The sequence below is a fragment of the Scyliorhinus canicula genome, chromosome 11, assembly GCF_902713615.1.
Source record: "Scyliorhinus canicula chromosome 11, sScyCan1.1, whole genome shotgun sequence".
NCBI lineage: Eukaryota > Metazoa > Chordata > Chondrichthyes > Carcharhiniformes > Scyliorhinidae > Scyliorhinus > Scyliorhinus canicula.
This window is the reverse complement of record NC_052156.1, coordinates 29,641,500-29,656,821: the sequence shown is the minus strand read 5'-3', so window position 1 is coordinate 29,656,821 and position 15,322 is coordinate 29,641,500. Positions and strand designations below refer to the sequence as shown.

The 15,322-nt window shown below is 44.8% G+C and overlaps 1 protein-coding gene across 1 annotated transcript in view; it reads right to left on the bottom strand.

The window, feature by feature from the left end:
• Window positions 1-15,322, bottom strand: part of syn2b (synapsin IIb) — a 497,087-nt gene that overhangs the window by 207,332 nt on the left and 274,433 nt on the right. Inside the window, 1 exon segment of the mRNA XM_038812667.1 lies at window positions 14,881-14,972. Within this exon segment, the coding sequence (XP_038668595.1) occupies window positions 14,881-14,972 (92 nt within the window).

Genomic DNA, 15,322 nt, shown 5'->3' with positions numbered 1-15,322 from the left:
ATCTATCAATATTTCTGTCTCTGTAAAATGATTTTAAACTTTCTAGTTTGATATCTATGAGGATTCTTCAATGTAATTGGCTGCTGGGTCCAATCCGCTTGATGCCATAACAGCTGCAAGATGCCACAGATTCCCTTTAGCTGATGCTGGAAAGAAACTATCATTGGGAAAATTAGGGTGGCATGGTGGCACAGTGGCGAGCACTACTGCTTCATAGCCCCAGGGACCTGGATTCAATTACGGACTTGTCTGTGTGGAGTTTGCATGTTCTCCCTATGCCTGCATCGGTTTCCTCCAGGGTGCTCCGTTTTCATCCCATAGCCATGTTAAATTGCCACTCAGTGTTCAAAGATGTGTAGGTTAGGTGGGGTTACAGGGGTAGGGTGAGGGATTGGGCCGAGGTAGGGTGTTCCTTCGGAGGGTCGGTGCAGACTTGATGGGCCGAATGGCCTCCTTCTGCACTCTAGTGATTTTATTCTATTCTAAAAAGTAAAATCCGTATCATTGTCACATTACCCTGATCTCAAAACCTGAACCATTGGCGTTATAATTGATTATACATACAAAGATTTAATTGCACATACCGAGCAAATGTGGTTCTGTAAATTATTGGGGCCCAATTGACTGTGCCACAAAGGGGTGCACCACAGACCAACCAGGGTTATGTTTTTTTTATCATAGCTGCATAGTCAGTCAATGGGAGAAGGAGCTGCAAGGATCTTTCACAGGAAATAGAGAGAAAAAGATGAAGAGAAACATATGAGTGAATTTTGGTTACTTCAGATCAATGGGCTGAAGAGACTTCAGAGATACCTGTACAGTGGCTTTTCAACAGAATGGGGGATCTAAAGTGTAGAACATAAAAGAGAATGGCAAAACAAAATAAAAATGCTTCAGATAATAAACTGATTTAATTCCTGAAAATCGGATGACTTGGTTCTTGAAACCAATACCGTCCCATTTGGGAAGCTAAAAGCTGAGTATGGCCATGAGAATTTGTGCCATATCACATGACTAATTAAATATCCATCGGCGACGTTTCACATGGCACGGTGGGCTGGATGGCTTCGACCATGACATCATATCCGGTCTTCATTTTTAAAAGGCATTCGGACATAACTGATCCATCGTTTGTAACGTTCTTGTCGGATGGCCTGATTTATATTGCAAGAACACTTGTAGCTAAAGCTATAAACAATTTCTTAACATTAACTGTGGGTCAACTATATACAAAACAACAGATGAATAACAACAGTATGATCATGCACAAGCAACCTCTCGATGTGTTGGGTATGCTGGGTCTGCGAGGACTGCGTTTACCATAGCAGTGCGAGAGACAGGCTTCCATCACTTGGACAAATGCAACTCTATTTTATTGAACTACCAGCTGTTAAACATACTTTGACTGTGGGTTCACACTATGCTGAGTTGACTGGAGACCTGAGGCTAACCTGACCAGACTATCTTACTACCACATGGTGGATGTTTGTGTGGTTGCTCACGGGCTCTGGCTGTCTCAGAGGCTGCTTCCCAAGAGAGCGTGAAAACTAGTGCCCTCTGGCTTTATACTGGCCATGTCTTGTCTGGTGATTGGCTGCTGTGTTCTGTGTGTTCATTGGTCATCTTGCGTGTCAATCAATGTCTGTCTGTGCACCATCATATACTTGTGTGTGTATTATGACACCTCTCTCTTCCAGTTTTTCAGTCAGTCTGAGGTCACCTGACTCTATTGCACACTCCTCCTCCCTTCGTCCCGGACGGCCATTTAACCCGTCCGGGGGGGGGGGGGGGGGGGGGGGGGGGGGGAAGGCATGGAAAAAGCCTGCCCAATGACTGTAAATTGGTGCACCCGGTATTGGATTCGACTTTTGTTTATTGTCACGTGTATCGAAGTATAGTGAAACATATTTTACTGCGAGCAGCTCAACAAATCATTAAGTACATGTAAACAAAAGAAATACATAATAGGGTAACACAAGGTACGCAATGTAACTACATAACACTGGCACCTGGTGAAGCATACAGGGGTGTAGTGTTAATCAGGTCAGTCCATTAGAGGGTTGTTTCGAAGTCTGGTAACAGCGGGGAAGAAGCTGTTTTTGAGTCTGTTCATGCATGTTCTCAGACTTTTGTATCTCTTGCCCGATGGAAGAAGTTGGCAGGCAGATGGATGGTGCGTCCTGCATAAAGTGCATTTTTAATTCTTTCATGTCATGTGGGCTTGATTGGCGAGGCCAGCATTTGCTCGTCCTGAATAAACATCTTGAAAACTCAAAAGCTTTGTCTGGCATGGTGAATACTGCACCGTTAAATGGTTTACTCAGAAAATCTCCCTGTAATCAATGGTTCTCACCTTTCCCCTTTTGGCCAGTCTCTACCCAGCTGTTCTTCTTCTGATGCTCTATGCCACTTTAATGATTTGACACTCTGACACAGATATTCAATTGGACATAAAGAGTTAGATATTTGGATGCACTATTTCTGGGCTCGGGGGAAGAAGGTGACTCCTCCTGACTCCACATTCAGGTAAATCCAGAGGATTCCCTGTCATTTAGAACGTGGCAAGTGAAGTGCAGGTGTGTTCAAAAATCAAGAATGGGTTCTGCAAGAGGCGGCAGGGCCCCAATATAAATAAGTGATTTCCACCTTTTGCAGGTTCTTGACACTTGTTCCTGGTGCCAACAAAGCCACTTTATCCAATATAGCAAGTAGTACACTTCTAGTTGGAAATATATGCATTTCCTGTCTGCCATTCTAATGGCCTAGGAGCCTGCTTAGTGCCCACAAAGCCGGCCCTAGGCAGTCAGATTTCTCCTTCATTATTTCAATTTCTGATTGTTCCCATATCCCTTTAAGCAGCTTTTCACATTTCGCACAAACCTATTTCATTGCCAACTTTATTAACTTTGCTTTTGAACCATCAACTTGGTCATTTCTGAGGTTGTGACATTTGTCAAGCAAGCCTAAGGCTGATTCTTCACAATTACCACGTGCCACTTAGCTTAGCTTGATTAATGACCACCTCTCATCACCTTTCAGTATTGTTCAAATCTATAACGAATGGGTAGTGCTAAATTTCTAAACCTCAACGGTCAATCATTTTGACCAAAGTCTAATTATCGTTTGCCTCGTTATTCCATTGCAGAATTGCTCTTCTGAAATGCAGCATTCTGATTCTACTAATCTCCTCAGCCTGGCTCTTCATTAAATGTCACCTCCAATTAATATTAAGATTGCTTAATTACTTGAGACAAGCATTTTAGAATGAGCCTAAATGAGGTAATTCAATGAATTTCACCATGCAATTTCATTTCCATCTGTATGTAATTCTGGATGTAATTCGAATACTTGCCTCTGAGTGGAATTTTGCTTGGCTTCAAATTCATAAATTAGCTAAACTATATGAACAGAAAATCCTTGTCCATTATGGTTAGTTTTTGTTTTGCCCCTTCAGCTTTAATGCTCCTCCCTCTGCTGCATTTTGTTGGCTTAATTCATATTTATGTACAAACATACAAATTATGAGCAGGAGTAGGCCACTCGTCCCCTTGAGCCTGTTCCACCATTCAATACGATCACGGCTGATTTGACTGTAACCTCAACCCCACATTCCTGCCTACCCCATAACCTTTCACCCCCTTGTTAATCACAAATCTATTAAGATCTACCTTTAAAATATTCACAGACCCTGCGTCCGCCGCCTTTTGAGGAAGAGAGTCCCAGAGACTCCTGACCCTATGACAGAAAAACTTCTAATTTCTGTCATAAATGAGTGACAACATTTGAATTGTGTTCCAGGTTAACTCGCTGAGAGTCTACATAATGGGCTGGGTACTCCGCTTTGCAACGTTGGAAGTGAGAATCGCGATCGAGCGGAGAATCATGCGAAATGGAAAAAATCCATTTTGCACCTGGCGCCACTTCTGATGCCAAGCTCTGGTCCCTCGAAGCTTGCACCCTGCACTGGCGGATCTATTCCAAACCGTTATTTACATCGATTTTAATTTAATTAGCGACTTCAACACTTAATGCTCCACCCTCCGCGATACTTCACCCCTCTCAGTTGGAAATCTCATGGGTGCAAATTAGTGCACGTATTTACAAACAGGACTGGGTGCCAAGGCAGTAGAGGAGGAGCGGGAAGCTAAACAAATTCTGAAAAAGCCTAAAACATTATCGGGGAGGAGGTGGCTGCCTGGGCCAGAGGCAGTAGCAGGGAACAACTTGGTGCAGTAATGGATGGTCAGGGAGATCTGCCTGTAGTGCAGGAGGAAACGACATACAGCCAAGAAGCTAGGGGAGAACAGGAACAGCTGGGAGAAGAGGGAGGAATGTAGGCCAATCAGCCCCTTGAGCCCATTCCATCATTCAGTGAGATCATGATTGGTCTGTTACCTACATCCATGGACCCACCTTTGCCCAATGTCTCTTAATTCCACTGGCCAGGGCAGCACGGTGGCCTAGTGGTTAGCACAACCGCCTCACGGCGCTGAGGTCCCAGGTTCGATCCCGGCTCTGGGTCACTGTCCGTGTGGAGTTTGCACGTTCTCCCCGTGTTTGCGTGGGTTTCACCCCCACAACCCAAAGATGTGCAAAGTAGGTGGATTGGCCACGCTAAATTGCCCCTTAATTGGAAAAAATAATTGGCTAATCTAAATTTAAAAAAAAAAAAATTCCACTGGCCAATGTCAATCTCAGCTTTTAAATCAACAATTGACCCACATTATTTTGCAGATGAAAGTTTAAAGATTCTACTACATTTAGTATGATTGGCTTTTTCCTAACTTCACTCATGGCTCTAATTTTTATGCTATGTCCCCTCGTCTTAGATTCCCCAATCAGAGATGGTTTGCGCCCATCTACCCGATGCTACTTTCCCTCAATATCCTGAAAACTTTGATCAAATCACCCCATAACCTTCTCAATGCAACACTTGTTTGTGTAACCTCTCCTTGCAATAACAAGAACAATAATCTTTATTGTCACAAGCAGGCTTACATTAACACTGCAATGAAGTTACTGTGAAAAGCCCCCCTAGTTGCCATATTCCGATGCCTGTTCAGGTACACAGAGGGAGAATTTAGAATATCCAATTCACCTAACAGCATGTCTTTCGGGACTTGTGGGAGGAAACTGGAGCACCCGGAGGAAACCCACGCAGACACGGGGAGAATGTGGCGACTCCACATGGACAGTGATCCAAGCTGGGAATCGAACCTGGGACCCTGGAGCTGTGAGGCAACAGTGCTACACACTGTGCTACTGTGCCACCCACTGTCATCTTGGTGGGAATTATTTTTGTAAATCCATGCTTCATTCCCTCCAAAACTCATATATCCTTCCTAAAGTGTGAAACAATGTAAGCGGAATCTTGTTGAGACGACAGGGGTCCCAGCTGCTGGCTGACTCCACCATCGGTACTTTTTGAGAAGATCCATCATTTCTTGTGCCGATGAGGCATTTAACAGGTCTGCAGTGGGCCTTCTGGGTCAACAATAGGTCAAGAGCCTTCACTTCACAAATGAGGCTATCACATGCTAGGTGACCTGCTACAGTCACAACTTGACTACTGATCTAGGGCAGTGACAGATGCCCGTGGGTGTCAAGTCCACTCCTGGTCTGAAATTGTAGGCTACATTCTAACCACAGGCATTCCTTTTGTTCATTCTTCCCCTTCCTGCTTTCATTATTTTAATAATAATGTCCTAAGAAATAAGAGAAGTAGATAAGTATGCCCATCAAGCCTTCTCTGGCATTCGATAAGATCATAGCTAAACTGATAATGTCCTTTTCTCTACCTTCCTGTCTGACCCCAGAACCTTTAACTCCCTTGCTGATCGAAAATTTATCTAACTCAATTTGAATATATTCAATGACTCACCCTCCACTGCTCTTTGTGAGATGAATTCTAAAGGAAAACGACCCTTTGAGAAAATAAATTCCTCCTCATCTCCACCTCAAATGTGAAACCTCTCATTTTTGAATTGTTCCCCGGTGTTTCTGTCAGGGACCCTCAGAATCCAATGTGTTTCATTAAGATCATTACTCATTCTTATAAACTCCAACGTGGAGAGGATGTTTCCACTTGTAGGAAAACTAGAACCAGAGGACACAATCTCTGACTAAAGGGACGATCCTTTAAAACAGAGATGACAAATTTCTTCAGCTAGAGGGTGGTGAATCTGCGGAACTCTTTGCCGCAGAAGGCTGTGGAGGCCAAATCACTGAGTGTCCTTAAGACAGAGATAGATAGGTTCTTGATTTATAAGGGGATCAGGGGAGAAGGCAGGAGAATGGGATGAGAAAAATATCAGCGGTGATTGAATGGCGGAGCAGACACGCTGGGCTGAGTGGCCTAATTCTGGTTCTGTCTTATGGTCTTATGAGTATAGGCCCAAGTTACTCAGCCTGTCCTCATAAGAGAACCTCTTCATCCCAGGAATGAGGCTGATGAACTGTAATAACCCTCACGAGACCCAGGGGGACACCCCACTTGATCACATTGTGGGGCTCATGGAATATGAGCGCCTCTTCTAGGGGGTGAAGGCCCATCAGCTGGGACTCATAGAAATCACCTCATAAAAGCTGGCCTGGACTGGCTCAGCTTGAACGGTAGTCCAATTGGGGACCTTGGAGCTCTAAGCCGTCTTGCGGCCTTTACTTTTGTTGTTGAATTAAACCTATTTCGGATTTACCTTCTCAGGCCTATTAAGCTTTTCTATGAGACCTTCTTGGAACACCTTCCAATGCAGGAAATTTTTATATGTATTTTATGCTGTGCCTGTTGCAGTAATGTTATTAAAAACTTAGGTTAAGGTATCCAGAAATAGGGATGATATTTTAGTAGGCATCTCAAATTAAGCCAATGGGTAGAACCTAGTAACACAACAGTGGGGTTCACATTGCTGGGAGTGTCCTATAGGCCTCCAAACAGTCAGGGAAAGATAGAAGGGCAGATATATTTTGGAAAATCGGGTAATAATAGTAGGGGATTTCAACCTCCTCAGTGGTAACTGGGAAAGTCAAAGTGTAAAAGACTTGGGTGGGGAGCGGGGTGGATGGAATTCTTAAACTGCATCCAGGAGAGCTTTTTATGCCAATTCCTAGAAAGTTCTACAAAGGTGTCTCACTGTACAGCTGTAGAAAGACCTTCCTACCTTTATTCTCCATCAGGTCCTACAAGGGAGTCCCAGTGTATAGCTGTAGCAAGACTTCCCAACCTTTAATCTACATCGATCTTGCAATCAAGGCCAACATTCCATTTGTCTTCCTAATTACTTGCTGCACTTTCATGTTGACATTTTGTGATTCAAGGACACCCAGATCCCTTCGCATTGCAGCATTTTGCAGTCTCTCTCCTTTAAGATATTGGCCCAGAATTTCTGCGGAATGGCAATCACCATCAGGCTGCCCCGTGTTATCGCTTACTGACACTGGACTGGAGCTGCACATTTCTCACCCGGACCTCTGGTCTGGGCCTGGTATGAAATGTGCAGCGCAACAGCGATGGAGTCCTTTCTGTGCAGGGCAGCAGCATCAGGGGAATTGAAGCCACACACCCTATTTACAGCACCAGCTCGGGTTGTAAAGCAGGTAGGTTTAAAGGTCACAGCCATTTTGACAGAAGGGAAGCTAAATGTGCAAAGTAAGTGGATAGAATATGTCGGGAGGATTTCGAGGGAGGTTAGTTGGATGGTTGAAGCATATCCAAGGGGTAGTTGGAGGTTTGGGAGGGTAGTCGTGGGGAGGGGGAGCACGATCATTACCATAGTTACCCAGGGGTTAGAAGTGTTTTTAATCCTTCCAATTTTTCCTGGTTAACTATTCTGCTAAGAGAGTCGGAACAATCCAGGACGGGATTCTCCCATCCCATGGAAGAGTCCCCACGCCGTCGTAAACGCCGTTGTGTTACGGTGTGAACGGGCCGCTCCCAGGACTAATTCTGACCTCTATAGGCCGTTCTAGTTGCCGATCCCGGCGTGAACTGTGCGCTGCAGGATCCGCACATACTCAGTTGCGCCGTCGCCAATGAGGACATGTGCAGTGGCGCGTGCATGCACAGTGGCCTCCTTCAACACACCGGCCCCGACGCAACATGGTGCAGGACTACAGGGGCTGGCGCGTAGGAAAGGAGGCCCACAGCCACAGAGGCCGGCCCGCCGATTGGTGGGCCCCGATCGCGTGCCAGGCCACATCAGAGGCCCCCCCCTGGGGTCGGACCCCCCCTCCCCCCCCATAGGCCGCCATCTTTTACGCCGAGGTCCGGCTGGCCCAAAGCAGGTTAGAAAGGCGCTGGGGGTACTCGGCTCTTTTCTTACAGCTGCTTGGCCCATCCGGGCCGGAGAATCGGAGGGCCGGCCGCGTAGAGCGGCCCACGACCAGCACCGCGCTAACCACGGCGGCGCCAATGTCGGAGAATCGCGTATCGGCATCGGGGAGGCATGGTCTGTTCGCGGGGATTCTCTGGCCTGGGGCTGGGAGCACCCGCCCCCAATGTCTCCCATTTAATCGGAATTTCAGGTGGCACTTGGTGCAGGGTCGTTGTCCGTCAGAAGTTGAAACTTCCTGGGTAATTCCTGTACAGCCCATGCCTGGTGACCTACAGCAGGTTCTGCAGCTCATCTTCTGAAGCACCTCCAGGATCTGAGCAACTGTGAATGGAAGTTCGGGGCCTATTTAATATTCTACTTTTCTATTCTTCCTGCCAAATATGGATGACCTCATTTTTCCCACATTATACCCCTTCTGTCATTTTTTTTTGCCTGCCCACTTCTAGATACCTTTGCAGACTCTTTGTACACTCCTCACAACTTGCTTTCCTACCGATTGTTGTATTATCAACAAATTGGATTTAATACATTCCGTCCCTTCATTCAAGTCATTAAGATATATCATAAAAAGTTGAGTGCCTAGCACTGAGCCCTGTGGCACCATACTAGTTGCAGTTCACCAACCCGAAAATGATCCATGTGTGCAATAGTTGGTTAGTTAGCCGATCCTGTATCCGTACTAATATATCACCCCCAACACCAAGAGCTCTCATTTTCTACAGTAAACATTTCTATGACCCCTACTTGAATACCTTTTAGAAATCCAAATACAACCCATCTACTGTCCCCCTTTATTCACCCTGCTCGTTACATCCTGAAAGGTCTCTAATAGATTTGTTAAACACTATATCCCTTTCACAAAATCATGTTTACTCTGCCCGATTGAATGTTGATTTATTAAGTGTTCTGCTACTACCTCACTCATGATGGATTCTGACATTTTCCCAATGGCAGATGTTAGACTAACTGGCCTATATATTCCTGCATTCTGTCACCCTCCTTTTTTGAATAGTGGTTTTGCATTTCAAGATTTCCAATCTGCTGGGACCTTTCCAGAATCTATGGAATATTGGAAGATTACCACAAAAGTATCTCGCCCTGCAGCCTCTTCCTTTATGGCTCTAGGATGCAGGCCATCAGGTCCAGGGGATTTGTCAGACTTTAGTCCGATTAGATTTCCTAGTATTTTTTCTCTAGTGATTGTCATTATTTTAAGTCCCTTTTTCTTCTTGATTTTCTACCATTCTTGGGATACTTTCTGGGTTTTCTATTGTGAAGACAGATATAAAATACTTATTCAAAATCTCTGCCATTTCCTTGTTCCCATTATTAATTCCCTAATCTCACCAGTTAGGACTGACACTACTTTAGCTACTTCCTTACTTTTTATATACATATGGAAGCTTTTACTATCTTTTTTTATATTTATTACTTTTTTTTCTCATACTCCACTTCCTTCCGCTATTTTTTTAGATACTCTTTGCTGGTCTATAATGTTTTCCCAATCCTCTGGGCTACCACAAATCTGTGCAGCATTCAACATCTTTTCTTTCAATTTGATATCATCCTGAACTCCCTTTGTTAGCCATGGATGAGGGGAGGTGGTGGAGTAGTGCTGTTGTCACTGGACTAGTGATCCAGAGACCCAGGGTCATGCTCTAGTGACCCAGGTTCAAATCCCACAATAGCAGATGGTGAAATTTGAATTCGATAAAATTTGGAATTAAAAAATCTAATGACAACCTGAAACCATTGTTGATTGTCATTAAAAAAAACATCTGGTTCATTAATATCCTTTGGGAAGGAAATCTGCCATCCTTACTTGGTCTAGCCTACAGCAATGTGGTTGACTCTTAAATGCCCTCGGTGTTACGAACTGCTACGAAAACACAAAAAAGGAATGAACACGGATGGACCACCCGGCATCGATCCAGGCACCGGAAACAACAACGGCAAACCCAGCCATGTCGACGTTGCAAAGTTTTCCTGACTAACAACTGGGGGCTTGTGACAAAGTTGAGAGAGTTGTCTCACAGACTAGTCAAGAAACAACCTGACATTGTCTACACAGAACAAGTCTGCGAGTATGACTATGTCCCAGACACCATTATCACCATTCCTCGGTATGTCCTGTCTCAACGGCAGGACAGACCCAGCAAAGGTGACAACACAGAGATATACAGTCAGGGTGGAGTTTCTCTAGGAGCCCTCAACATTAACTCTGGACCCCATGAAGTCTCATGGCTTCAAGTTTATCATGGGCAAGGAAACCTGCTGATTACCACACACTGGCCACCATCAGCTGATGAATCAGTACTCCTCCATGTCGAGCACCACTTGGAGGAAGCATGGAGGATGACAAGGGTGCAGAATACGCTCTGGGTGGGGGACTTCAATGTCCATCAGCAAGAGTGGCTCGGTAGTATCACCACAGACCTAGATGGCTGGGCCCTAAAGGACATAGCTGCTAAAATGCGACTGCAATAGGTAGTGAGGGAAACAACAAGAGGGAAATACTTGACTTCATCCTCACAAACCTGCCTGCTGCAGATGTATTTGTCCATGACAGTATCAGTAGAAGTGACCACCATACAGTCGTTGTGGAGACAAAGTCCCATCTTCACACTGACGATACCCTCCATCATGTTCTGTGCCATTACCACCATGCTAAATGGGATAAACTCCAAGCAGATCAGCAACTCAAGCCTGTGTATCGATGAGGTGCTGTGGGCCATCAGCAGCAACAGAATTCTATTCAACTACAACCTGTTACCTCATGGCCCAGCATATCCCCCCACTCTACCATTAGCACCAATGAAGAATGCAGGACAGCATGCCAGGAGCGATACCAGGCATATTGAAAAATGAGGTGTCAATCTGGTGAAGTTCCAACACAGGACTACTTTTGTGCCAAACAGCATAAGCAGCAAGTAATAGACAGAGCTAAGCGAACGCATCAGATCTAAGCTCTGCAGTGCTGCCACACCTAGCCATGAATGATGGTGGACAATCAAACAACTCACTGGAGGAGGAGACTCCACAAATATCCTGATCCTCAATGTTGGAGGAGCCCAGCACATATGGGCAAAAGACAAGGTTAAGGCATTCACAAAATTTTTCAGCCAGAAGTGCCAAGTGGATGATCCACCTCGGTCTCCTCCGGACCCAACATCACAGATGTCAGTTTTCAACCAATACGATTGACTCCACATGATAGCAAGAAATGGCTGAAGGCACTGGATACTGCAAAGGCTATGGGCCCTGATAATATTCCAGCAATAGTACTGAAAACTTGTGCTCCAGAACTTGCAGCACCCCTAGCCAAGCTATTCTGGTACAGCTACAACACAGGCATCTACCCAGAAATGTGGAAAATTGCCCAAGTGTGTGGGACAAATACTACCCAGACAATTATTGCCCTATCAGTATACTCTCATCATCAGCAAAGTGTTGGAAGGAGTCATCAACAGTGCTATCAAGCTGCACTTACTCAGCAATAACCTGCTCACGGATGTTCTGTTTGGGTTTAGCCAGGGTCACTCAGCTCCTGACCTCATTACAGCCTTGGTTCAAACATCGACAAAAGAGTTGAATGCCTGAGGTAAGAGTGACTGTCCTGGGTTAAAAGGTAGTATTTGACCGAGTATGGCAACAAGGAGCCCTAGGTAAAGTGGAGTCAATGGGAATCAGGGGGGAACTCTCCGCTGGTTGGAGTCATATCTGACACAAAGGAAGATGGTTGTGGTGGTTAGAGGTTAATCATCTCGGCTACAGGGCACCACTGCAGGAGTTCCTCAGGGTAGTGTCATAGGCCCAATCATCATCAGCTGCTTCATCTATGATCTCCCTTCATCTTAAGGTCAGAAGTGGGAATGTTTGCAGCTTACTGCACAATGTTCAGCACCATTTGCAACTCCTCAGGCAATGAAACAGATCTTGTCCATATGCAGCAAGACCTGGACAATATCCAGGATTGGATTGACAAGTGGCAAGTTACATCCGTGCCATGCAATGACCATCTCCTACAAGAGAGGATCTAACCATTACCCTTGCCATTAAATGGAATTACCATTACTTAATCCCCCACAATCAACATCCTGGGGGTTACCATTGATCAGAAACTGAACTGGACTATCCATATTAATACTGTGGCTACCAGGGCAGGTCAAAGGGAAGGAATCCTACTGCGACTAACTCAGCTCCTCACCCCCCCCCCCCCCCCCCCCCCCAAAGCCTATCCACCATCTACAAGGTACAAGTCAGGAGCGTATCAGGATACTCTCCACTTGCCTGGATGAGTGCAGCTCCAACAACACTCAAGAAGCTCAACACTATCCGGGACAAAGCAGCCCACTTTATTGCTCCCCATTCCATAAACATTCAAACCTCAAACACGAACGAACAGTGGCAACTGTCTGTACCATCTACAAGATGCACTGCAGTAACTCGCCAAGGTTCCTTAGATAGCACCTTCCAAACCAGCAGCCACTACCATCTAGAAGGACAAGAGAAGTAACCTGGGGACTCCACCACCTGGATGTTCCCCTCCAAGCCATTCACCACCGTGATTTGGAAATATATCACTGTTAACTTCACTCATTCTGGGGCAAAATCCTGGAACTTCCTCCTTAACTTCACAGTGGGTGTACATACACCTCAAGGACTGAAGAGGTTCAAGAATGCAGCTCATCACCACCTTTTGAAAGGCAATTAGGGATGGGCAATGAATGCTGGCCTAACCAGCAATGGCTACATCCCATGAATGAATTCTGGAACTCATTTCTCTTTGAGCCACGCATTCATTTTCCCTGACATTATTCGCCCAGGCCAATTTGAATGTGGTTTATTACTTTTGAGATTGTGATCCTTAATTGGGTGCCGAGCCTCATACTGAATATGTAAAACCTCTTTCCTTGTCTTGCCTAGGATGTTGGTACCTACAAGAACTACGATGACTGGATCCTCCCACTCCAAGTCCCTCTCCAGCCCTGAGCAGATGTCACAAACCTTTGCATCAGGCAGACAACAAAGCCTCCTGGATTCTCCCCATCGCTACACAGAACAGAGTCAATCACTCTCACCAAACAGTTGTCTACTACTACCGCATTCCTTTTGCACCCCCCCCCCCCCCCCCCCCCCCCCCCCCCGCCCGCCCCGAATGGTTTCCAGTATGACGGTGCCATGGCCAGTCAGCTCATCCACTCCCAGCCCCCAATCTCATCCAAAGTTAGAGAACCGCAAAACTGTTGGATACTTGCAAAAGATGAGGCTCCTGCACTCTTGCCCCGTGGGTCTGCTTAACTGCCTCACTCTCAGTCACACCCTCCTGTCCCTGACCAAATCAGAAGGCTCTATCCTAAGGGTTCTCATGTAATATATAAAATATTTAAGATTACAATCTGACGATCAGGAATTACTTTAGATCTAATCTAAATCTTTAATCTAAATAATTTGTGTTTATATTGTGGATTTAGATAAATAAATACCTTGCCCCAAGCACTGAATCTCAATTTATCAAACTAGTTGCCTTTAATCCTCATGAAATAATGTAAGGAACACAGGATCAATTTCAGAAAGAAGCAGTTACATCTGGGCCTGAATTCTCCGATCGGTTGCTAGGGGAGGGATTCTCTGATCCTGCCGGTAGAGCACCCCTGCCCATGGGTTTCCCGGCAGGGTGGGGTGACTTCAAAAGGAATTCCCATTGACAGTGGTGGGGACAGAGAATCCCATCGCCAATGAATGGTGCATTGCCTCCCCCCAGCAAGAAACATGCAGCTCGGAGCCGGAGATTCCCGCCCCTGATCTTCACTGCTGTAGACGAACAAAGTACTCATTGTTTTAAAAATACTTTCAAATTGATCTCACACAAATTGCGGATTTATATTGACTAACCATCCCTATTACGCATAACAGGTTGGATATAAGTATGCAGGCTACCAATTGCCTTATTATCGGGGAATTGAATCCCAACCATATTGCAAATCATCTGACTACTTTCATGAGCTGATGGTATGCTGACTTGATGGGTATGGTTTCCAGAGCAATCAATAACAATTTTCCTGACAAGCTGCATTAGAAAATAAACGAGGATTTATATATCACTTTGCAATTTACATGATAAATATCTCAAACTATTTCGCCCAACACTGCTTCACTTGGACTGCAGTACTTTATTATATGGGCTGTCAATGCAGACAGAAATTGAAATGTATAACATCTGGAAAGGATTTACTTCCATCTCCAGGTGATACCTTAAACTGTCAAAACATATGTGCATTAATTATATCTTTACCTGTTATTACATGGCCTCGTTCCTATGTTATTGTTCAACTCCACAGCTAATTTGTCTTCAGGTCTGGGTGACAGTACACCTCATTAGGAGGTGATGAAGTGTTACATGAAGAACCAAATTAATCAGCACACTAATTGGCCTAGAATCATGAGTGGAGTTGTATGGCTACACAATTTCGGAGAGAACGGAATGCTAATGAAAAGCAGATGTGTTGTGTTGTTCCTCGTGCTTTGCTCTTGCAATCTCTTGTCTCACCTGACAACTTTTGTGCCATTTCGCACCACTTGCATGTCGACCGTGCAGGTTCCATCAGCTTGAGCAACCAGGTTAATCTCAGCAAATTCAGCCTGAAAAAAAGTTCAAACAGCTGGTTAAAGCACAGTGAAAGGTCACCTGGTTAACAAAATTCATTGAACAATATTCCAGATACAACATGGATACTTTCTACAAGTCTCTGATTATCAAAGATATCTCATCCAGTGAATCAGGATTTCATACGAAAAAATAAAGTAGATCCTCCATTGAGTTTAAGTGCATAACTGATAATTGATCAACTTAATTTCTGTTGATAATAGTTGGACAATGATCTGTTGAAGATATGTTTGAATCGTTCATGTTTGTTGATATCCACATTCAGATTTATATGATTATTTTGAAAAAAAATTGCAATTTCAATTCATTTTGAGATCGTAAAGCA